Source organism: Phragmites australis, chromosome 2 (assembly GCF_958298935.1).
Source record: "Phragmites australis chromosome 2, lpPhrAust1.1, whole genome shotgun sequence".
Taxonomy (NCBI): Eukaryota; Viridiplantae; Streptophyta; class Magnoliopsida; order Poales; family Poaceae; genus Phragmites; species Phragmites australis.
In genome coordinates, this window is record NC_084922.1 from 37,771,337 (window position 1) to 37,796,393 (window position 25,057).

Below are 25,057 nucleotides of genomic sequence, written 5' to 3' on the forward strand. Positions count from 1 at the left end.
CAGCCAGCTCAGGCTCTTCATACCATTCCCCTGTCATGGCCTTTCGCGGTCTGGGGTTTGGACATTCTGGGTCCATTCCCCCGAGCAATTGGGGGCTATGCATACCTATATGTCGCTATCGACAAGTTCACCAAGTGGCCGGAGGCGGTCCCAGTCATCAAGGTGACCAAAAACACAGCACTCCAGTTTATCCGCGGCATCACCAGCCGCTTTAGCGTCCCGAACCGGATCATCACCGACAACGGCACCCAGTTCACAAGTGCCTTGTTCGGGGACTATTGCGAAGATCTCGGCATCAAGCTCTGCTTCTCCTCCGTCGCTCATCCTCGGAGTAACGGGCAGGTCGAGTGCGCCAACGCGGAGATACTGAAGGGCCTCAAAACCCGGACCTATAACGTGCTCGCTAAGCACGGGAAGGGATGGGTGGACGAGCTGCCAGCCGTGCTGTGGGCCAATCGGACTACGCCAAGCCGCGCCACCGGGGAGACTCCGTTCTTCCTCGTCTATGGCGCCGAAGCAGTCCTCCCCTCCGAGCTCACTCTGGGCTCCCCTCGAGTGCATGCATACTCTGAGGGTGAGCAGGAGCGGCAAAGACGCGATGACGTGGACTACCTGGAAGAGCGCCGGCGGCGTGCCGCTGTCCGGGCGGCTCGGTATCAGCAGAGTCTACGGCGGTATCATCTGCGCCATGTCCGGGCCCAGTCTCTCGAGGTGGGGGACCTAGTTCTCCGACGCGTCCAGTCGCGCGAAGGAATGAATAAGCTATCCCCTGTGTGGGAAGGTCCTTTCACCGTGATCGCGGTCCCCCGGGCAGGTTCTTTCAGGTTGGCGACGGAGGAAGGACAGCCACTCCCGAATCCGTGGAACATCGAGCATCTCCGACGCTTCTACCCGTAGATGGTCGTGCTCGCGGCTCAGGTCAGCGAGGCCGGGGGCTTCTCCCCGCCCAAGCAGTCCGAGGGCTTCGCCCCTTGGGTAAGTCGCTGTCGCCCAACCTTGTAAATATTGCACATTCAGTATTTTGATAAGCAATCACTATGTCAAAATATTTTTTCTGGATTCCGTATGTTTAATCTGTTTGGTGAGGTGCTCGGTTGTGCGAGAAAAAGTTCGCTCTCTCATTTTCCCCGCTGATAAAAGAATCCCAATCGGTATGCATGCGAGCAGTCGCCGCTGACTTACGTCTGGCATGGTAGGCTGTGGTGTTCAGTGTCGTGGCAGGCTCCCGGGCACTACCGAGTTTCGGGGTGCTCTGGGTAATCCCATCGCTCGAGCTGCTCGAGTAGTCCGGAGCCCAGGCCCCCGGAGCGGGCTGTTGGTGCTCGGTCTGGTCTGTCATACCCTGGCGCCATCGAACCATAGGATCTCTGGGTTATGCCTCTGCCCACTCTTGTCCGTCTGTTTGGGTGTTCGAGAGGTCTCGGGTCGAAAACGAGAGCAGTCTATAGCAAGTACCGCACTAACAGAGCGCACCAGACAAAGAAATTCTATATTCTCTCTTAAGTCACAGGCTGGCAATCGCGAGCAGTTCGGCCGCGAGGGCTTCGATGCCCCGGTCTCTGGTCGGCCCCAAGGGTCCTCGGGTGATCCTACCACTTATGCATGGGTGGTCGAGATCACCCGACCCTAGGAGCCTCGTATGCCTCTGGACACTCGAGCGCTCCGTTGAAAGAATCAAGTCCCCGGGCACCCGAGCTCGGAAGCACACCCCTCCTGGATCGGTTGGCCGGAAGGCCGACAGCTGTCCGGTGAGTGGTTATATTCAGACAAGTCTGCTTTAAGTAAATTTATGTCCTCGAGTCACTCTCGGGGGCTCTCGCGCTTTAATCTGTTCGGCGAGGTGGTCTCCTCGCACTCAAAAACCCTACCACATGTCTACTTTTTTCCAGAACGACAGAGCGGTTTGTAGAAAGGAGTAGCGCGCGTGCGGTAATGTCTGACCGAAGCCCTTCGTGGTGGTCGTGGTGTTCGGTCCACTTTTAAGGACCCCGAGCACTACCGAGTCCTCGGGTACCCTGGGTAATCCTATCACTCGAGCTGCTCGAGTAGTCCGGAGCTCAGGCCTCGGGGGCGGGCTGTCAGTGCTCGGTCCGGCCCGTTTTAAAGCCCGGGCACCACCGGACCACGAGGACTCTTGGTCACATTCTCGCCCGCACGCGTCTCCCTTCTACTAACTGAGTGGTCGCAAAGTGAAAAAGTGTTCACTAGGTATGGCGTGTTCCGAGCGGGATCGATCTATCTCCCGGGCAAGGAAGTCTATGTCTTTGTTTCTTAACTTAGGCAAATGCGGACTCGCGAGAGCTCGAAGGCCGACTACGCCAGCAGCAGCGATCTGGACAACTTCATTCTCGGGGACGGGAAGGTCGGGAACGGCCCGACTGAGTACTCCCCGGGACTTCCGGACAAAACACCAGAAGGAACATCAAACACTCAAAGAAACTGGAGTTGCGGGCCCAAGGAAAAGTTGCCATTAATATTCACAGGATATATACAAGGCTTTTTCTAAGGTTTCACTCCTACATCTACATTCATCAAGACAACAAAAGAAAAAAAGACTACAAAAGATCTAGTCGGCAGCAGAGGCGTCGGCTGAATCCTCTGAGTCATCCCCGGGGGCTGGCGGCGGCGGCACCTCTCGCCTGAAGCTGGCCGCCACCACGGCGGCGGTACTCCGGACCGCTACCCGGGCGGCCTCTCCCTCAGCCTCGACCACTCCCTCCCGCGCTGGCTCCAGCGGGAAGTTTGGGTCCCTGCTTCGGTAGCAGGCCAGAACATGCTCGGCCACTGCATGTGCCAAGCCACGTCCCTCCCGGGCGGTGAGTTCCTGGACTGCCCAAGGCAGGGCCTCGAGGCGCTCGCAGACCTGCTGCAACCCCAACACTTGTCGTGCGGGGCCGTCGCCCTTCTCGCCTTCAACGAGTCGTCCGAGACCACCCTTCTCTACGGCCCGCCGCATCCGCCGGAGTATGTCTTCCAGCATATGCTCGAGGTTGACCCGCGAGACAAAGGCGGTCTCGAGCTTCTCCTTGGCGGCCCGCAGCTGCGCCTCGAGTCCCTGGTTCCCGACCGGACCGGAAGAACCGCCAACTGCTGCGGGGGCGGCAGCCTGCTTCATCTTGGCCACCATCTCGGATAAGGCGCGTTCGCGGGCGGCCAGTTCCGCCTCATGCTTCGCGTTTTGCTCCGCCCTGGTCGCCATGGCCGCCGCCGCCGTGTCAGCCTCGCCCTCTCGGCGACTCAGTTCGCCTTCTCGGCGACTCAGCTCGCCCTCCCGCCGGGCCAGCACGTCCTCCTGCTGAGTCACCGAATCCTCCCGAACATCGAGCTCCGACGCTAATAGTTCGTTGTTCACCTCCCGCAAGGAAACATCCTCCTCCCAACGGTGGATCTCTTCCCTGATCTTCCGAAGGTCGTCTTCCCTGCGCTGGAGGTCGGCGCACGTCTTCTCGGCCGCGCCCTCCCGGCGGGTCAGCTCGGCTTGCCGCTCCTCCGCAGCCTGCTTCCGGGCTGCGATTGCTACCTCCCTCTCCTGCGCCTGCCCCATCCTGATAAGGGCCTCGGCAGCTTGCTGCCTCGACGCCTCAGCCAGGCGGGCGGCATCTTCTCGCTCCCGCGCGACTTCTGCCCGCGCGGTCTTCAAAACTTCCTGTTCCCGCGCGACTTCTGCCCGCGCGGTCTTCAAAACTTCCTGTTCCCGCGCGACTTCCGCGCGGATATCTTCTAGGAGTTTCTGCTCCCGCGCAGCCGCCGCACGGGCCTCCTCCTGGGCGCCCGCCAGCTGCGCCTTCTCCAACGCCAGGCGGGCGCGCTCAGCTTCAAGCTCCCCCTCCTTGGCATCCACCGCTGCGCCCAGCCGCCCGACCGCTACTTTGACGCCTTCAATGGCGGCCAGGAAAGGGTCGGCAGGCTGGCCGGGCGCCGGTGGGGCCCAGGCTTCTCCGCAGAGTGCCTCTAGGGGGGCCGAGCTCTCTGCAGGGCCCTGCGCTGCCATCCGCCCCGGGCTCTGCCTGCCCGGGGTAGGCTCCGCCGGCGCCGAAGACTCGGACGGCGGCCGCATTCCCGCATCGGCCGCCCTGTCCGCCGGCCCCGGCAAAGCGTCCGCCTCCACCATCATCCGCCCCGGGCTCTCCACTCCCGGGGTAGGTTCCGCCGGCGCCAAGGATCCGGACGTTTGCTCCGTCCTCCTCTCGGCCGCCGCCTCCGTCTCTCTCCCGCTGGCCGCCACGACGATTGGTGCCTCCGCCGTTCCGGTGCCCGCCTCCGTCGGAGCTGCAGGCGGGCTCGTTTCTGGTCTCGGCGCCCGCTCTTTCTCCGTCGCAGTAGCACCTGCGGCCGCCCTACGGGAGATAGATGAAAAATGCCGAAGCTTAGTTCGGGCCAGAAATGCCCATGGAAAAGCAAGAAAGGAGACTCACCGATACCGCCATTTGGCCGCTGGGAGCCTGATGTCCGGGTCCGGTGCCGTCGGTCCGGACTCCTCCCGCCGCCTCTTCCGCTGGGGGCTCGGCTGAACCGCTGCGCGGGCCTCGGGCGCCGTCGTGCGGGCCTCGGGTGCCGCCGCACGAGTCTCGGTTTCCGCCATGCGGGTCGCGGGCGCCGGTGCAGGCTCCATCCGCACCAGGCGCGGCTCCAGCACCGGAAATGCCGCCGCTGCCGTTGGCGACGGCGGAGAGTCTGGCACCAGGATCAGGGCCCGGGGACGCTTTCCCCGATCTCCCGGCGCCACCTCCTCGACGACTTCAGTGGCGCCCTCCTCTCCGGCACGGCGGCTGCTGCTTGCGGCGGCCCCATCGCCAGCCCGCGCCGAGCTAGCAGTAGTCTCCTCGCCAAGTAGCTCCTCTAGCCCGGGGAGTTCGGAGGCCTCGGGACTCCCGCTTCTTGGCCGGTCCATAGGCCCCTGGGCGTCGAACTCCGGCAGCCCCGCCATAATGGCCACCCGGTTGGGGTTGGCGCAGAGCGCCATCTCCGGCCACGGGAGCTCCGTCCGGCCCATGTCCTCCGTTCCGGTGATCACCCTTGTCATCCCCCGCAGTTCTGCCTGCCCCAGATCCCAGCTCGCGCTGATCTGGGTCCTGGTGAAGTCCTCCGGCCCGGTATAGAACCAGCTCGGCCGGGCCCGCTCTCGCAAGGGCGCCAGCCGACGGCGCAGGAAGTCCACGACCACCATGACGGAGGTCAGCCCGGACTCGCGCAATTCCAGGATGCGCTCCAGCACCGGCTTCAGCCTCGCGTCTTCCGGCGGCGGCGCCTCCCACGTCGATCGACGAGGCTCCGCCGCCGCCTCCGGCAGCTCGAGGCGCTCATGGGGGTCGACGTCGACGAAGAACCAGTCCCGTCGCCACTCCTCCCACTTGCTGCGCAGCACCTGGGGAATGTAACGATCCCCCAGGCCGTCCCGGAGCCGAAGGTTGCAGCACCCCGCGACATCCGCCGTGGAGTGCCCCCTCTTCTTCCCCACCGGTCGAAGGACAAAGAAATGACGAAGCAGCGTCGCCGACGGCATCACCCCCACAAACATTTCGCAGAGATGCGCGAAAGTCGCCAAAACCACCACAGAGTTGGGGCTTAGGTGCACCAGCTGAATGCCGTACGTCTCCAGCACTTGCAGGAAGAAGGCGGAGAACGGCGGCACCAACCCTGCCGCCACAAAGGAGGTGAAGAGGACAGTCCGCCCAGGGACGGTCGTCGCCGGCGTCAGGCTCGCCGGCCTCACCACCACAGCACCTTCTTGCCCCTCCGGCACCAGCAGTTTCTTGATTTTGTCCGCCGCCTCCTCGTTCCTCAGACGAGACTCCGGCAAGATGCTATCCGAAGCCTTGTCCCGGCGTCCTCCTCCAACCCTCGTCATCTCGGCAAAGATGGAAGGTGTTTTGGTGGTGGAGAGAGAGAGAAGGAAGAATGCTCCGGTCACCTGAGAATTTCCTAAGGGCTTCGGAGCACAAAGAAGGCAAGAGCACAAGTGCGAGAGAGCGTAAAGAGGGGAACGGACCGATCCATTCCCCCTTTTATATCTCAAAGTTCAAAAACTGCCGCCCAAACGGTTCGCTCGGCGAAGCATCGCCTCGATCGACGCAACTGCCAGGCGAATCTCCCGCCGATCGCGCGATGTCAGCGGCTGCCAGGCGCATTTTCCTCGATCTGCGCGGCGACCGCGCGTGCCGCCCGTATGGTCATCATACCCTTCGAAGTTGTGTGGACACGCGTCCACTCATTTTCCCGTTGGGGCATACTTGAGGTCTGGGTCCGCAAGCGCCACCTCTCGAAAGCTTGCCACATGGCGTCTGCGCCAGCCTCGGCCTCAGCCGCGACGAAGGGCCCATTCGCAGTCTCCGTCCCGTCGCCTACCAATGGACCCGGGGGCTACTGTCGGTGTATTAGAAACCAGGGGTCCCTGAATCCCGAGACCGGGGCGGCCATCCGCCACATGTCACCATCCCGCGAGGTCCACCCTGCAGGATAAGAAAAAACTAAGTCCCGGGGGAAGGTGCTCGGGGCCGTAGCCTCTAGGTTCCCGAGCACCCCAGTTCCCCGATGATCCACAGAGTCCAAGTACCGAGAAAGAAGTGCTCGGAAGGTTTCTCACTTATCCTCGAGTACTGTAGTCCCCCGATGATCCAAACACCGAAGTGCTCGGGAGAGAGTGCTCGGGGCTGCACGTGGCAGCCCCCAAGGACTCGGTTCCCCGAAGGTCCCACCGAAGTGCTCGGGAGAGAGTGCTCGGGGCTGCACGTGACAGCCCCCGAGGACTCGGTTCCCCGAAGGTCTCACCCAAGTACTCGGGAGAGAGTGCTCGGGGCTGCACGTGGCAGCCCCCGAGGACTCGGTTCCCCGAAGGTCCCACCGAAGTGCTCGGGAGAGAGTGCTCGGGGCTGCATGTGGCAGCCCCCGAGGACTCGGTTCCCCGAAGGTCCCACCGAAGTGCTCGGGAGAGAGTGCTCGGGGCTGCACGTGGCAGCCCCCGAGGACTCGGTTCCCCGAAGGTTCGCGCAAGATCGTCCGACGACCCGAAGGGTCCCATCGTCGGGGTGTCAGCCAGTCAAGGGCCCAATGCCGCATTTAATAGGCACGCGCGGTCTGACATCCTGACATTCTCAGCTGCCCACGCTCCAGTGTCAGACCCTGCCATGCACTGGCAGGGGGGCGTGGGTCCATTAAATGCACGGGTCCCGTCCCGTTTCATCCGGGTGCCTCGGGATAACGTTGCCAGAATCGAAGCGCTCCACCTGCCACCCCCGCCCTGGCAGAAGAACAAGACAGGGTGGGCGCACCGGGCACCTCTGAGGCTGCCCGGTGGGCCCCCTTAATGGCGCCCGAGGGCATCCACAGTGGCGGGTGGTCGGATGCGCGCCGCATTTTTCCACCGCCCCTGTCACTTCGCCAAGACGGAATGATGATGCCTTTCTCCGTGGCACCTTGGCACTCGCACCCCCTCTTTCCCATTCAGGATATGTCGAGGTCGGCGCGCCTATAAAAGGAAAGAATGGAGAACACGTAAAAAGACAGACCGTAAGAAAAAAAGAAAGAGGACGCAGACGCTCGAACCAGCTCAAGCCAAGCTAGAACACGAGAGCCTCAAGCTCTCAGTAAGTGGCTCTCTCTTGTAACCAGATACATCCTTGAAGAATTCCCTTCAAGGATAGATATAGCACTCACACAGGAGTAGGGTGTTACGCCCCCGTGCGGCCCGAACCTGTCTAAACCCCGGTGCACCCATCTTTCTCGCACTAAAACGATCATCTCCCACCAGCCACTGCATTTATTTCCGTTTCCCGCTTATTTCCCAAAACAAGCTCGTTCAGGATCATCCCCCCGGCCGAATCTCTAAAAAGGGGTCTCTCGGGATCCCTGCGATAGGAGTTCACCCTCCGACAGTATTATCCTCCGAAAGGCCCAAACTTGTATAACTCTATGTATCCCCAAGTTCACCATCTACACACATACAGTTCCTGAAACACCATTCATGCACCCACTATACAGCATACCACGAAATTATTGTTAGTGATTAACCCTCGACAAACTCCATACACACAGTAGATCATATACATAGTAGATTGAACATATTCATTTAATATCATAAAGTCACACATATATCATGTCACAAAGTCATACATATAAACAGAAGTAAAATATCAATATTATATAGCCTCACAACATTTGCAAAGCAATCTTCATTCTTCATTCTTGAATCAACCCCGTGTCTGACAATATATAAACCAATAAATTAGCTTTAACACATTGAAGTAAAAGGAAGTAATGAGTTCATTTGATATTTAACTTATAATACATCAATAAACTGCAAGATGCAAGCATTTTTAATATATTGAACTGACCCGTTTCTATTGAGATTACAAACCTTGGCTCATAAATTTCTCACGATCATGAAATCCGCTGCTCTCCTTTAAGATCTCCGCATTTATGAAATGATGAGCCGTTTTTTTTAATATACATAAGATCCACCTTCTCGAGACTGTTTGTAAGAAATTTATATGTCTGTAGAAAAAAATTAAAATAGTTAGACACAATGATGAAAAATGTATTTTAATATACTATAATTACACTAACTGATGGATATACTGATGGACTAAAGCCAATAATTTACATCATATACTAGGCAACATAGTACCCGCAGAGGTTGATGCCCTGTGGCTGCATGTGACACTGCAAAAAATTGTGCACTATAAATTTAATTCTATGGAATACATATTATAATGGTAAATTCATTTGCGACAGAGAAATTATTACCGAAAACTTATGTTGTGGGTCGCCGAGGGTTTATCTCTTCGTACAAGCCCACTCATCGAAGCGTACTTCTCCAACACCCTTGTCAGTAAGTCTGTCAGATCAAAATACCTCTGTGTCGTAGTACATTGAGTCGAGGTATATGCAGTGTTGTTTGTGTGTATAGATACAAACTAGCATCAAATGGTCTCGGTAGTTATACGGTAGAAGAATAAGGCTAAAAACATGTCAATGAAACAACATGTAAACAGGACCATCAGTATCCACCATCATGTATATTCCAAGTACTAGATAGCATGAATAAAAATTAAATAAATGTGCTCTCGGAAACAATACAACAATTGTCCTCAGGACTAACATGGTCCTTCTCCCTAATTCCCTAATTGTTTTATCGAATTCATCATCAATTGGACAATGTTCCTGTTTGATGATATTTTGTTCATAACCTTTGGATATATTCTATCATCAATGTATGTGTTAAAGATGATATGCATACTCACATGTGTGCTATCCAAGAAGCAAGGAAAAAGAAAGAAAGAAAGCAAGCACCTGCATGGGCATTCAAGTACAGGCATGATAAAGAGTGCATGCATTCACAAACCACGTTCTTTTTCTCTCTCTCCAAAATACTTACATGAAGACGTACAGCACGGCGGGAGTCATTGGACAGCACCTGTTCTTGACCCGTGAGTTAGCCCGCGCATGATTGCATGTACGTACAATACAGGATCGATGAACCTATCAACTCGTCGATACGGAGCTCTGGATGAAAGTATAATCATATATGTTGATAGGAGCTCATTCGTGCTACTCAGGAAGCAAGGAGAAGAAAAGAAGCAAAGAAGCTTCATGCATGGGACATGCACGTACACATGCTAAATAGAGCTGTAGTGCATGCATGTATATGCACTCACTGGGAACTCTCCAAAATACGTATCCACATACCTACAGCTCGGCAAGGGTTGAAAGGTGTTCGACAATATTTTGTTCATGCATATTGATAAGAGCTCATACGTGCTACTCAGGAAGCAAGGAGAAGAAAAGAAGTAAAGAAGCTTCATGCATGGGACATGCACGTACACATGCTAAATAGAGCTAGAGTGCATGCATGTACATGCACTCATAGGAACTCTCCAAAATACGTATCCACATACGTACAGCTCGGCAAGGGTTGAAAGGCAGCCATTCTTTACCAACCAGTCATACGACGTCTACGTATGCGTCTAATACCAGATGAGCATCGAGAAGCCACCGAGCTTATCGACTGGCCACGCCGTTCGGATCTCTCGACTCATCAATCCGATTGGCTCGCTCGCACGCCATCTAACGGAGCAACTCAACCACCTCAAAGAATCACGCGCATGCTGAACAGAATAGTGGCGGCGCTCCCTCGTGATGCCTTCTCTCCACTGGCTGCCCTAGCTGCCGACTATAAAAGGACCTGCAGAGGAAAGAGGAGGGGGCATCGACAACACATATATACACACGGCCAGGAGAGAAACAGATCGACGATCAAACACCCGTCACCAGTCACATCTACACGCACACAATCATCTTGCCGCAACCACGTCACACGCCGTCGGGGGCCCGTTGATCTCCGACTAGCCGACGTCCCCGATGGCCGACCAACAACTACACAGGCGTGTGGACTGTCTGCCGGGGCTTGGAGGTCAATTTGCCAAGGACCGAAAAGCAGAGAAACCATCTACTAGCACAACGTGAAGAAAAGCACAAGCCAGGAGGGAGATGGAGGTCACGTCGGCCATGGGTAAGAATGCATTTTGATGTTTTCTATTCTCTTTCTCGCTCAGATCGCATGCATGGAGCCACAGCCTACCCTTCGCCACCATGGACGCCGTAGCCGAGAATGCCAAGCCCACCATGGAGGATGCCGACGAGAGCCTGAGCCGCGCCAACGTTCAGTTGGCCGCCCTCCTAGTGAAGGTCATCGTTGTACTCGCGGCTCGGGCCACTGTAATCGTTCCTAGAGGTGCTACTGGAGTTCTTCCTCGTGCTGCCCATGGTGAAGCCCTTCACTACTACGACCTATTCGTCATACGAGACGTCGACACTCGCAGTCCAATCTGCCGCATTCATCGCCAAGTACAAGATGGTGCCACTCGGCGAAATAGCCGACGTCACCAAGATCGTCTCCAGGAGATCGCCGAGATCGGCGCCGAGGCCGCCAAAGATGTCACCAAGGCCGTCGATATTATCTACGAGTCGACGACGATGGTGCTGAAACCACGAAATTCAGCGTGTACCCCACTTGGGTCTGAAGGCACCGCGGATGGAGTTCTCCGGTTTACACGCGTCCACTTCCTGATGTCCGTCTCCACCATTTCCTTTCTCCCGCTTCTCACCTCGACCACGCTGCCAAGTCATCGAATCAGAACAAGCCGAGCACCACCATGCATGCTCTCCCATCTATTACAATGACTACGTGTCGTTTGCGATCGACGAGGCCGAACGTTAAGGGCGGGTGCAGCTAACGCATTAGCTGCGCTACCATCAGCTCATGGACCTATGAGGCCATAGATGACGCTGGCGCCCTCATCTACACTAACCACATCATCACATGCATGGAGAACGCAAAGCGAAGGCCGAAGAAGACGACCACGTACGCAGCTTAATCAGAGGTGTTCTGTGAGCTCGAACCGCGGATGTAATTAACTAGGAGTCTTTCGAGGCCCTAGGAACTAGAGGACCACGTTGCCCAAGTTAGATTGCCGTCAGCAGGCTATGGAGCACACGCACAAATATGGGAACCTATATTTGTATTATCTAATATGAATGAAATGTGTTCCCTACCTTTTGTCTTTTGTCTACTTATTTTGTGTACTTAGGTACACTAGTACACCCGCACCCTTACACCCAGGGCCGAGAAATTCAGATGGATTTCTCGCATCCAAACAAATTGGCACACCCAGTGGGACCTGGTTCTCCTCTCATCTTTGCTGCAAAGTGGTCGTCGGATTCGTCTTCGCCGTTCATCCAACCTACACAAGCATGCTACATGATGATCTTCGGCGTGGAGCTGCCCTGATGAAAGGTCCCCTTCTTGCAGGAGGGCTCACCGCCAACACCTCGACGCAGCTTTTGATTCAATTTGGATCAATCCCACCTATGGTAGTTTTCCATCATGGCTCCAAGGTCTACATGCATCAGACCCAGGATCCGGCCCAGTTTCAGGCGAGTCAGTCCAAGAAGGCGCAGAAGAGAGCTTTTGCCAAGGCCAAGAGTGAGCGTTGCAACTTGATGATTGAAGCCCGTGCCCTACTGAAGGAGTCCGTGGTGGCTGAGATCAAGGGAGACGTTCGGTGTGCACAACAACTACGCATCAAGGCGGTCAACAGGAGTGCAAGCGTCGTGACTCTTTATTCCCCTACCCCGACTGCTGTTCCTGAGGCGCCTACACCAAATGTGCAGCACATTGAAGTAGAGCTACTCGAAGCCTTGGAAGCTGTCTCCGACAACCTACGCCGGCACATGATCAATGCTCATCATGCATCGAATCCTCATCCACTCCGCAACTATAGGAGAAAGTACTGCAAGGTGCAACGACTCCATCAACAGATCAGCTCTCCCATCGCCCAGAGCACCGTACCAGAGGAGGATTGGTCCCTTGATGCAAGGGTCCTTGCAGACAAGGTGTTCACCTACCCCAACAAACTGGTGCCACCGTATGAATTGTTCCCTGATGAATGGGCACATGAACCTACCAAAATCAAGGAACTTGTAAGGCGCACGATCATGAGGGAGTACTAGAAGAGGCAACGCTCGAGCAAGCAATCCCACCTGCCGAGACCAACCATCTCCTTCGATGATGGCAATAATGCTCTCATTCGCCCGAGCAATTGGGCGTCTTGCCTCACCACGGCAGCAACTAGCAGTTCCCCTACCCACGCCAATAACATGTTTGCGGTCTTGCAACCTGAAGCACCAGCACCTCAAAGTGAAGACATGCGGCGAGAACTTCGTCGACTCCAAGACCAAGTGAGCCAACTTGGAAGGAGGCTTCGAGATCAAGAAATGCTAGAGTCTTCATCTACATGAGCAAGAAGTAGGACAGAGCAGTACCATCCAAGCCATCGTCCTCAACATGAGCGCCAAACATTGGCACCCCGTCGCAGATCTCCACCCTCTCGGGATGTCCAGCGGAGGCAAGCCGCATTGCCTCCATGTTGGATAAGTGGTCAAGACGTCAAGACCATTCGGCATCTGCTCGACCAACTCATACATGGCGGGTTCGTGAGTCCACACAAGTCCAAAGGCCCATTCGAGACTCACCTCCTCCAAGGCGAGAAGCCCAAGCACAGAGGCGGCATGGGGTTGATGCGTCTGTCTTGGCTGCACGACAGGATGTGCCAGCACTACTACCAACACCATCGATTCCACCAGGAGTCCAACATGCACCCACAGAGAACCAACGCAAGCGGGAGAGGCGCCGGAGGAACCGTCACGCGCTATACCGAGAGCTTGAAGATTTGGTGTTGAAACACACTCAAGTCCGCATCTGAGCAGATGGTGAAGTCCACCAAAAAAAATGATAGGATCACGTTCCGCATCTCCTCTGACTTAGAACGGGATGAAAGGTACATCTATCTCCTTAATCGTCTAACCCTAAGACTGCGCAAGACACAAGCCGATGATGATAATGAAAAAGAGGAAGTGCCCATTCAACAACGCCCTCTAACAATCCTTCGGCGAAGCGAGGGGCAGACAAAGGCGTGGAGGAGCCAACAAGGTCAAGCACATCTACATCTCATGAGGAAGCAAGATTATCGGCACCTTGCCTTCCTATCACTGTAGGGAAGGGCTCGTTGTCAGATGGTGATCAAGCACTCGCGTCAGACACATCTCCGCGATGCTATGTTGACATCGCTTCCAGGCTACCCCTAAACCAAGGGGGTCTACAACATGTTGCAAATCGGCCTGGAGCTAACACAAGGCTCAAGTCCATCACTATTCAAAGAATGAAGAAAGCTCCGAGTGACGAAGCTAGAGAACATGATGACCTTCGGGATGGAGCCCTAATTGACCCTGAATCGCCTGCATCACTAGAGGTCCTTCCCAATTCACCTCACTACCTTGAGCTCAACGCATCCATCCCCTCAGAAGGGAAAGACTATCAAGATGTCCTCAATGCCACGCCGGCACACATGGCGGTAGATGGACTCCCTGAAGATGCTCAGCATGGTGATCCACCATCGCACGGAGGGCCACATCGAGCAAGCCTAGAAGAACAAGTACAAGAGCAAAGGAAAATGATGAATGAATTAGCAGCAAAGTTCGATAGGTTGGTTGAACTGGTCACATCCTCAGCCCAAAATGCTCCAGCAGGAGGTGCACCTCCACCTATTGTGGATCCGCAGATCCAAGAATTGGAGGGTGCAGCAAGTGCTCGTCCTCGACTGCTAAACATCCCCACCAACTCTGCCAACTCGGCGCAACCCCCTGCTACGCTGAAGGACTATCATGACATAGTCGAAGACATGGTGAATAGGAAGATGAGGAAAATGGTTAGTGATCAAGCCCCTCGGTCAACGGAGAGTGAGCACGACCTAGTGCCCTTCCCATCAGGATGGCATCCACCCAAGTTCCGTCAAATTGATGGGACCGGTGACGCAAGGGAGCACCTCGCATACTTTGAAGCAGCATGTGGAGACACTGCTAACACCTCATCATTACTACTTCGGCAATTCGCTGGATCCTTGATCGGCCCAGCTTTCCACTACTACAGTCGCCTACCGGTTGGATCTATTAAGAGCTGGATTGAAATGAAGGAAGTCTTCAGGAAGCATTTTGTCGCCATAAAGAAAGACTTCTCCATCGTTGAGCTGTCACAAGTCAAACAGTGACGTGATGAAGCTATTGACGACTACATCATGCGCTTCCGAAATAGCTACGTGAGCCTTGCTAGGGAGATGGACCTAGTGGATGCCATTGAAATGTGCGTCCACGGCATGCAACAACACTGGTCACTTGAAGTTTCCCGGCGTGAACCAAGGACGTTCAGTGCTCTGAGCTCCGCGGTGGCCGCCACCAAGCTGGAGTTCGAGAAATCACCCCAGATCATGGAGCTTTACAAGAATGCAAGCGCCTTTGACCCAACCAAGCGCTTCAATTCAACGGCCAAAACAAGCTGGTGTTCGAGAAATCACCCTAGATCATGGAGTTTTATTTTTATCTTGTTGGACCCCCACCCCCACCCAAAAGAAAAAAACCTCTGGTCTGGGGTCCCCAGTCCCCAGTCTGAATTTGCTCAAATAGGACTCATCACCTGAAGCGTGTTTGCCTTTTCAGGTAGTTCTATGATGGGTTAATTTGATTTGCACCTGCAGGTTTTCATTGCTTGTGGTTTGGGGAAAGGAAAAGGTACTCCAGATGATCCATACCGCAAACCAAATCCAGGAATGTGGTGGTTGATGGTTCAGCATTTCAATTCTGGAATCAAAATCGACATGGATCAGTAATCACTCTATTCTTCGACAAATATTTAGTTTTACAAAACCACATTACCTTTGGTAAAACTGTCACAAAATCATACTTTTAATCAATAATTCTAAAGAACTGCATTTCTCTGGGACCACTTTTAAGTATTGCCATCATATCCAATGGGCTGCGACCACTCGTCTGTCTCACAAGCTTACCCTATTTCCTTTTGCTAATATGGAGGTAGTTACACGTGGTGTATGGGCTGAAATGTTGGCGAGATTGCAGTGGGGTACACATACACAGATGTACATGGCTTCTCTTTTTACACACACAAAAAAATCTTGAGCAGTATGTGTTTGCATATATGCTTGCAAGTAGGGATGCATGTGTGTTGTATGTCAAGCCTTAGTAATTTCTTCAGATTTTTTGTCCTATATATTCTCAAAATAAACTAGTGTCAGATGCTGAGGAAATGAACCTCTGTTGGGCATTCCAGATGTTGCAATAGGTGTTGAGCTTGAAAGAACAAGTACCAATCTCACAGTGCTTGTATTGAGGACCATTGCTTCTTTGCAGCTATGCCCCTGTAGTTCTCTAGTTGATTGTACAATAGTTCAGCTCAACTTGCTAATATGTACACCAATAACACTTCGGATTTCAATAGGTTCTTGTGATTTACATGCAGATGTTGTAAGATGTGAGGATTTTTTTACCACCTCACCTATCCGAATATCCTAAACCTTTTGTCCGAAATGGTCAGCTTATGGAAATCTGTACTAGAGACGGGAGGTCTGAGTGCTAAACCCACACAGGAAAAAAAGGCTCGAAACCATTTTTTTCCATCCATGTGCTACTGTTTTAGGGTTGATCAAGTCTAAATATGGTGAGCATTCTTTTTATTTTAAAAGATGTGACTAGCATTCCCCACCTTGGCCTTGTGGATTAAGCTTTTGGGTCACTTAAGTTGGTTGATACAAGAAACTCAAGAGACACTACTAGCTTCCTTTTTTGTATTTGATGCAAAGTTATCCACAAGCACCCCTTCTGATATTTGCCATAATCTTTCAGATCTTTCTATGTTGGTGATGTTGCTGGGAGAGAGAACGATCATAGTGACGCAGATAAAGAATTTGCTAAGGTATGACAAAATCTCTGTCCCTTGAGCTACCAATGAATGAGCAATAAGCAAAACATTTTTCTTTGTTCAATTCAAACAATTTGAAATGTCTCTCAGAATTTTACTTGTCATTCAGAGAAAGTATAACAACATGGTTTACAAGGCATAGGCATAGTAGTTAATAAGAAACTGAGATCTGGCTGTACAATCCAGAGCAGCATTTTAACTTTTATATATCTATTGAAAGTTAAAATTATGTGAATGTGTTTTACTGCAGTTAACTCTGTCAGACTTTTAAGCAGATAATATCAATTCAGCTCGCTCTTTTAGGGATTTAATTATTTAACAAATATGCAAAATAGTTTGGAAAATGGGAAGAGTTAACAGGTGGACGTATTATGGCTCTTAAATTATAATAAGATATCATCATATTAGACATAATTGTTGCTGCTGAAGTTCAGAAGCTTTAGAAGATATGATTATGACCAGGATTTGTTAGACCGTCTTATTTGTGTGCTAGGAACTTCTCTATTGGATTTTTGTAGGCTGCATTGTAAATGACTGCTCTGAAATCCAATTACTGTATGGAACTTATTAATTTACAACATTCTCTAAATATGGAAAAAAAACTATCATAACTCATCGCGCTAGAAATTTGCTGGACACTGGAAGCCTTAGGAATTAGACATGTTCAAGGTCTATCACCATTTTGAACAGATCTAAAACCAGCACTAGCACACTGGCAGTTCTTTCGTTTTACGAATAGCTGCTAGCAGAGGCAGCATTTCAGAGTTGTTGCTCTATTCATCCATGCTTTTGCTATGATTTGCCATTTTGCCAATTACTAATGGAAGTGTTGAACCTTGTGATCAATCCATCAATTCCGCGAAAGCAGGCCATACCCCTTGCCTGTTTGTCGCCAATGCTAAATCGTGTCATCGCAGTCGGGATTTGAATCAATGCCTTCCCGAAGACCTCGAGTGGCTGCTTACTATCCCCGTGCCCCTGTCGCTAGTGTTTATGGTGTGAGCAGAGTAGGATGGATAGATCGATAATGAGCTGCAACAGGGATGCCATTTATTGGCAATTGGATGGGCATTCTGGCGTGGTGCTTGGTACCCTAAGTTGTGGCTCCGGCGCTGCGCGAATAGATCAACGTGAATAGGCTTCTAGATAGCACGACATCATGCGCCGGAACGCCCTCCAATTTCGGCACAGACTAGCCCCCAATGGCTCATATAACTGCCACTAGAGTCTAATTCAGGTTCCTGACCCTAGTTCATCATGTCCCCAAAGGGTGGTATTTTCCATGGAAGTATCTAAAGCAGGAGATATGCCGGTTCTTGTCCTTAGCTTCTCCAGCCATCAGTCCATCAACTAATTCGCTAGTGGGCAAGTAAATCTCACAAAATCACAGGAAGCGACAACGTTTGGAAGATGTATGCGCCTCTTCGACCCCCGAGTGCTCAGATACCTCCGGCCTTACCCCAAAACATCCCAGAATATGTTCTTGCTGTTGGCCATCAGATTCAAATTCCAGCTGATTATTGGCACATGTAGGAATGAAGAGGTCCCACGTTCGCCTCGCTATGTAGGACACCTGAAAATTATTGGGCTTAGCGCATCTCACGAATTCTCCTAATCAGCTTCCACTCGTATTATTAGGGGCGGTTTACGGTACCCCTTTAACCTCTTAGGAGGTAAGAGGTAAAATAAAATCTGGAGCGTTGATTAATAGAAGGAAGAAAGTAAATAAAAAATGGATTAATCTATTTACCGGCGACTACCGGTTACCAAAGGCTGGTCGCCTTCATTTTCTCCACGAGCGCTCTCTCCCCGATTCCTTTTCCTGTCGATCTCCACGAGCGTCTTCCGATATTTTTGTGCCTGTACCACAAATCACGGATGGAGATATGCTGCAGTGCGGTTCCGCAAACCACGGCATCATCCGAAGGGAAGGAGGGTGGCGGCACTGCATCCACCGTGCGCGAAGGGAGGGAGGGTGGTCCTGGTGTTGGGGAAGGAGGGCGGCGGCGGCACTGCATCCGCCGTGCGAGAAGGGAGGGAGGGTGGTCCTGGTGTTGGGGAAGGAGGGCGGCGGCGGCACTGCATCCGCCATGCGCGAAGGGAGGCAGGGCAGTGCCAGCGGTGGAGAAGGAGGGCGGCGGCCTAAATTAGTGCAGATTGAGGTCTGAGGACCCCCTCCTCTGGTTTTGCCTCCTTCCAAGAATCTGAGGTACTCCCATTGCCCCCGTTTCCTGATTCAATCCAGCGGTTCTCTGCAGCTTCTTAGCCCCGCAACGGCTCTCTGGTTATGTTAAGTTGTTGCTTTTTCTGGTCGTGTTTTGGAGTTGGCGTTTGCAGAATACAAGTATAACTTGTGCAGAAGAATGAAGACGAACCCTTTTGACTGAAATTTTGGGAACGATGGATATATGGACTGTATTGTGTTTATGATGGCATTAGCTTCGAGTCACTGAATTTGTATTACAATTAGGTTCGGGTGTAGAGCAGGATCCATCCTGCTGCTGTGATCCGTGCAATATGATTTTACCTTCCATGTCTTTTGCATTGTGGTTTGGTTAACTGCTTCTGGGAAGGAGCTTTAGCAAGAGATGTCTTTTACATTGTGGTTTGGTTAACTGCTTCTGGGAAGGAGCTTTAGCAAGAGATGGAAATTGATGATCCATCTGGGCTTATGAGTTAGGAATATATCCGAGTTCACAGTTGTTAGCAGCTGCTATATACACTCTTGACATGTTTATTTTGTAACCCTGACTGTAATGCATGGCTTGTCATTTCTGGTGGGATCTCTAATGGTCTAATCGGGTCAAAATTCAGTAAATTTGCATGGAAAGATCAAGAATTGGTTGGGGCGTGACTGATTGGTACCGTAGGCAATGGTAGAATGCATATTTGCGGTACTGCTGCTTGATTTGTGTGGTTTGATATAAATGAAAATGTACAAGCATTGTTATTTGTGGGTTGGCTTTTTTTCTTTTTTCTTTTGAGAGGGTAAGAAAGAGTGAGATGAAGATAGCTGTTATGTGAAGTGCTTTTTGTGTGCGCTGCATAGAAGATGCATATGTTTCCCAGATGTTTGCGTATGTTTGATCCCTTGTATATTAATTCTTTCAGAATACAACTCCTTTGATTTGCGTACATACCAATGGGCATATCTGGATAATTGAATTGTTTTGGCAGCTATCCCAAGGACTGAAATTTCAGCCTGTCCTTCCTGCAGTCCCAACTTCCCTAATCTATGTAACTGGAGTGTAGCAAACTGCTAGTGCGCATCATTTGTTATCTGTGTTCACCATGAAACCATAAATTACAAAAATCACGCATTTGGATTGAATCACAACCTGTTTACTGATTCCATTAGTTTAGTTGCATTTTGTTTTACTTGCGGGGTACAAATTTTGACAACGTTTAGATTGTTAACACAGAGTGTGTTTGCGCTTTACCGATCGACTGCAAGTATTGTTTGATAAACTTGAAGTACACAAGCTGCACACAACCTTAAAGTGTTATCTTTGTTTCAGATTATTCAAACATCGAAAGAATTGGTGAACTGTGGGGTTGTGCTGTTGAAAGATGGTATGTTGTTGAGTTAATTATGTCATGTGCAAGTCTTATAGAGAGAGAAATTTTTTAACTTGATATGTCTTACTTTTCTGAATCTGTTTGTAACCAGGCCCCAACCGTGTGTATGCCTGTGAAATTTGCTGCACTATGCAGCAAGTTAAATGAGGAATAGAAGGGTGTTGTCAAAGTAATAGGATTTGAAAGCTTGCTTAATATACCTGCGATGCCTATTCAACGTATTCTCCTTGAGGACCTTGCTGAAAAGTACAATGAAGTAGATAGGACCTTTAGAATACACGACCATGTGGTTCCTATTTCTACGTGGGATGTGTATTGCATCTTAGGTCTAGTTGACGTAGGAGATAAGATTGAAATCAGTACAAAGAAAGCCGATCCTAGATGGTTTAATTTGTATAAAGGGAGAGATGATACAATAATCACTTTCAAACACTTGAAGAACGAATAGGGAGCGGCACAGCTGATGACCACTTTGCTAGAATGTTTGTGCTGTATACGATAGGAACAGTTTTGGCCCCTAGTTCAAAGGAATATGTGAGCAGCAGGTATGTAGATCTTGTAGCAGATATTTCAAAAATCAAAGGCTACAATTGGGCGCAATTCACATTAGAGTATTTGATTGATCACTTGGCATTATTCAAGAAGAACAAAAGAACAGGTCTTGTTGGAAATTTGGCGTTTCTGCAGGTGGTATTTTGTTGGAAATATTTTAACTATTTATTGGTCGTTACATCCAATAGGTTCAAATCAAAGCCTTTTTGTTACCCTGTTGCCAGGTTTGGTTCTTTGAACATTTTCAAGCGGCTGGCAATTGCTTTGATTATGCACTCCATGAGCATCCTCTGATTAAAAATTGGGGTGGAAACAAGGTTGTGAAGAGGGCACATCTTGAAGGGATAAAGAAATTTGGTGCTGAAAAGGTCATCGCAACTTGTGTTATTTTCCTATTGTGTTGAAGTATGATAGTACTGCAAACTAATTACTGTGATTTTGCAGGTAGTTATTAGGTTGGAACTCAATGATTCTGAAGCGCGTACTGATTCTGATCATTTGGAGGAGGAGATTGGTGAGGGATCTTCTGAGGGAATGAACAATGACTATTTCAAAAATGTGGATTTCACTGACAATGTAATACAAATTTAAGTGCTGTGAATTGCTGGACACTAATTGCATTCAGCTTATAGGCTAGAGAAATTTATTTTTTATTCACATCTGTAGTAACTTCTGTTTCTTATTGTAGGGTGAAAAGGAGGGAAAAAATCTGGATGGCTCGAATGATGATGAGAAGGGTGATGGATGCCTCAGAGAGGTGCCAATTTGATTATGTTGAAATGAGCGCTTTACAATAATATATACCCATTATGATACTTGAGATGTATAATTATATAAGTATCCATGTATTTCAGGACACACTAGAATCAATCAAAGGCGGGCTATCAGCATTAGAGCAAGATACCCATCATAAGTACATAAGTATTGATGGAAGAATTCAAGTGATAGAGGACAGGACAAGATGTTTACTGGAGCTGCATGCAATTGTGCAGGTTAATCTCTCTCAATTTGTGTGTTTTTAAGTTTGCAAGTAAATTTGCAACCAATATAGACTTCTTTAGAACATTACTTTGGTAATTGTAGAGGATTGTAAAGCTACTTGATGGGAGTAATAGGCCAACAACATGTGAGAAAATTGGCAGGAGAAATCGTGAAAAGAATAAGGATACAAGGGAGAGAGGAAATAGTAGGGTTAACAACGAGAAGCCTGGAAAACCTTGTAGGGAACCGGCTATTGATCATAAAAGGACTTATTCTTCGGGAACTAGTAACTGTGATCAATCGAACATATTTAGAAAGAGGAAAATTGATTTAGTTTCGAGTCCTACTCTTGTTGAAAAGGTGAAAACTAGGAGAGACATGCAACCAAGCAAAGTCTGCAAGTCCCCGTATGAAGGCATAAAGCGGAATATGATATTTGGAACAAAAACTGATGGCGATCATGTTGGTACGTCGTGATGTTAATAGTATTTTTTTTTAACATACATATTAGTTTTCAGTGCTGAACTTGAACGATTATGCAGATGAGGTAACTGAAGGACTGGCTTTAAGCAATTTGGAACTGGCTGCCATTAAATTTGTTCAGAAGGAACTTGCCCAGAGTGCCGACAAAGTTTTAGTACGTATAGGTATATCAGATCTAAGATGCAGTCTATTGAGATGCCTAATTAGACCTGTTAGAGAGAATGGAACAGATAAATGGCTGGATTCAGAAGTAAGTCATGTTCTTTGACTTAACTTAATTGTTCTTACAGTTGTTAGTAATTAATATTGTTTGGTTGCCATGCAGATAATAACCTCATATGCAAGAATATTTAACTCTATTTGGGAAAAAGAACCTAAGAAACTGAAGCATGCAGTTTCAGCTTACCATTCTGATTGGCTAAGATGTATTGGAAAGGATTGGATAAAAACTGGTTTGTTCTGTAAAAAAGTGGTTGATTTACTAGTACATTCTGCGAGAGTTTTGTTGGATCAGATATGGTAATACTCTATCATGGTTTACCATTTGTTATGTGTATTTTGATTCTAAAAACTGTGAAACATGTTATTGTAGGTTTTCATTCCCATAAACACAACCAACACTCACTGGTGGCTTTGTGTTCTCTGTTCGTCTAAGAAAGAATTTTAAATTCTTGATCCTTACAATAGACGCATAAATTATGCAGAAGAATCAAGAGATTTGGTATGTGCATGATTTTGTGATGTCAGTTCCAAATTCCCACTTCTGAAAAGAAGTTACTGTATTTGGTCCTGGTTATTTTGATCAAATTGTTGCATGTCGATCGAACTGTTGTGTCTTTTATTTTGTTTTTGCTTTTATTTGGAAATGTACACAGTCCTGTCGACTGGGCCATTAAATTTTCTATATGTTGCTAGGAATCAAAGTTGCAGGGCTCTTTGTTGCTATTCTTTTTCAATATGCCAAGCTTCTCGCTATAAATTTTACTAATCATTGAAACTGTCTTGCAGCGAAGCGGCATTCATTCGATTTTGCAAGCAGTTCGTTCTTCCCCTCCCAAGTTGGAGTCGAGGTGGAGTAACTATGATATACTAAATTGGGATGTGGTTGTCGTAAAAAATATTCCACGCCAACTTGATGCGTACATACCTTCGGATATTTGTGATGTTGGCATAGAAGTGCAACCATTTATATAAATTTTATGGATTCAAATTGTAAATGCAGGTGCTCTTGTGAAATTTTTACAATAAAGTATATGCAATTCTGGGATGGATCAAAACTGACATGTGACTTCTCGCAAGAGGACATGGAGACATTTAGAAAGAAGATGCCAGCGGAACTGTTATTTTCTCCCTTAAATGATCTTAAAAGTATCAAAGATGATGTACTTGCCATGGCCGATTCTTAGTTTAAATTCTTATGTTTGATGGCTACCCTCTTGGCCGATTAAGCTGTATGAACTGTTTCATTAATTATCTGTATACTTGCTTCGTATATGGTTGATATTGTGTTGTGTGGCTTCTGTGAGTGCTATGGGAAGACTCTTGTTCATTTGTTTGCTATAATTATGTTCATTTATTTATAGAAACTCTACTAGTCTTATATGCTTAGTTCATCCAACTTCTGAATCTTGTGGAGCTATAGAACTAGTTTTGTGAATATATTGTTTGTGGTATCACAGGACGCTAGATATGTGAGCTACTGGAACGAAACCATCCGAGCCAAACTATGAACTTCTAATATGTTCCATTGAATTCAGAGGTACGTACGCATTGGTACATCACCATCGCAGACACACAAGCACTAAGGTAGTAAGGTCTACAGTCGACTGCAAGTCCTAGTCGACTGATGCACAGTTTACGCTGGTGTATATATGCGTGACCACCCTGCACACACAGTCTTCTTCATTGTCCAAATTAGTTCCCAAGTATGTTCAAGTCTGTTCACAACTACGATAGATACAGGAGCCACTACAGGAATTCGGCAGAGAGAGATGAGCACAGATCAGAGACTAATGCAGCGCGGAGATGGGATTCAGGTTCAGCAGCGAAAACGGATGACGATGCAAGAGATATCTTCCTTGCAAGTGCTTCGATCGTCAGTCTCTTTCCAAGGCATTTACACATATCTCGATTAAGTTTATTCCTAGCTGATATTGTCAACATCCAATTCAAATCACATTATGTTCTCAAAAGGAAGCTGCAGCAACAACAGCACAGGGAAAAACTGCTTCATTGCAGCCCTTATGTTACAGAACAATATAAGAATCACAATTAGTTTGCAAAATGAAGTCATACTCAAGTGCTTAACCTATCATGCCATCAAAGCCTACAACAGTATGCCACATTGCCACCGGACACCTTCCTCTAGAACACCCATATAATGCTCCAAGTCATGATTCTGATTACTGCAAGAACAGCCTAAGCAAGCCATCTAGCTATAACATCCGACAAAAATAATGGATTATACTGCACCCACAAATGTAACTTTTCTGGTGTTCATCCGAATATCGTGTCGTTGTCGCTGTACCCTGGTCATAAGTAGAAGTGATACAAGTTAGCTCAGCAAAATTATCAGAACCATGCTACAACAGTTAAGGCATCACAGTTGGATCTTCAGGTCACATCAACAGAAGAATTGTCCTTGGTTATTCTTTTGAAACTTGAAGTGCCATCCAAGCTGAAAAAAAAACTATAATCAGAACGTACCGAATTAAGTAACATGAAAGTTATGATAAAATGCGGAGTACATATTACATAACATTAACCTTTTTTTGGCAATTCCTTTTATCGTGGTCGGTTCCCTTGCATTGAGAACATCTCCTTATTCTCTTCTTGTCCTGAAAGCATTTCATTCTTTTTGGTGCCCCTTTGTTCTGCACTTGCACAGGATCTTGGACATTTATTGGTTCTGCCTCTCCTTCCAATTTATCCCCTTCCTCTTGAGTACTACTACATTTTCCATCCATGTCATTGCTTTTCCGTTTGTTATTGCACTCGCTCAAAAGAATTTCCTTCCATCTGACAAATTCATCAATTGAACTTGATGCTTCTTCGGAAACTTGTTTCGCCAAGTTTACCAATTCAGTAACACATGCTCCTTGCATTGAGGTCACATGATCAAGAGTGTCAAAAGCGCTACTT

General features: G+C 49.3%; 1 protein-coding gene across 2 annotated transcripts; it reads left to right on the plus strand.

Moving 5' to 3' along the window:
- Positions 1-19,758: 19,758 nt before the first annotated feature.
- LOC133908675 (uncharacterized) lies at positions 19,759-23,410 on the plus strand. Of its 2 annotated transcripts, XM_062350799.1 has the most exons (9): positions 19,819-19,894; positions 20,677-20,820; positions 20,897-21,028; positions 21,141-21,209; positions 21,307-21,444; positions 21,536-21,899; positions 21,976-22,166; positions 22,925-23,055; positions 23,139-23,410. In XM_062350799.1, exons 1-9 carry the CDS (start codon positions 19,892-19,894, stop codon positions 23,320-23,322), a joined length of 1,356 nt encoding a protein of 451 aa, XP_062206783.1. In that variant the 5' UTR covers positions 19,819-19,891; the 3' UTR covers positions 23,323-23,410. The 2 variants fall into 2 exon arrangements, with proteins under 2 accessions (XP_062206784.1, XP_062206783.1); XM_062350800.1 differs by lacking the exons at positions 22,925-23,055; positions 23,139-23,410 and adding an exon at positions 22,242-22,857 and having other exon boundaries at positions 19,759-19,894.
- The last annotated feature ends 1,647 nt before the right edge of the window (positions 23,411-25,057 follow it).

Bases quoted from the DNA above. Each gene is read 5' to 3' on its own strand.
- LOC133908675 (XM_062350799.1), top strand. The intron at 21,445-21,535 runs GTTAATCTCTCT...TGGTAATTGTAG, and splicing joins AGCTGCATGCAATTGTGCAG to AGGATTGTAAAGCTACTTGA. The intron at 23,056-23,138 runs GTACATACCTTC...TTGTAAATGCAG, and splicing joins ATTCCACGCCAACTTGATGC to GTGCTCTTGTGAAATTTTTA.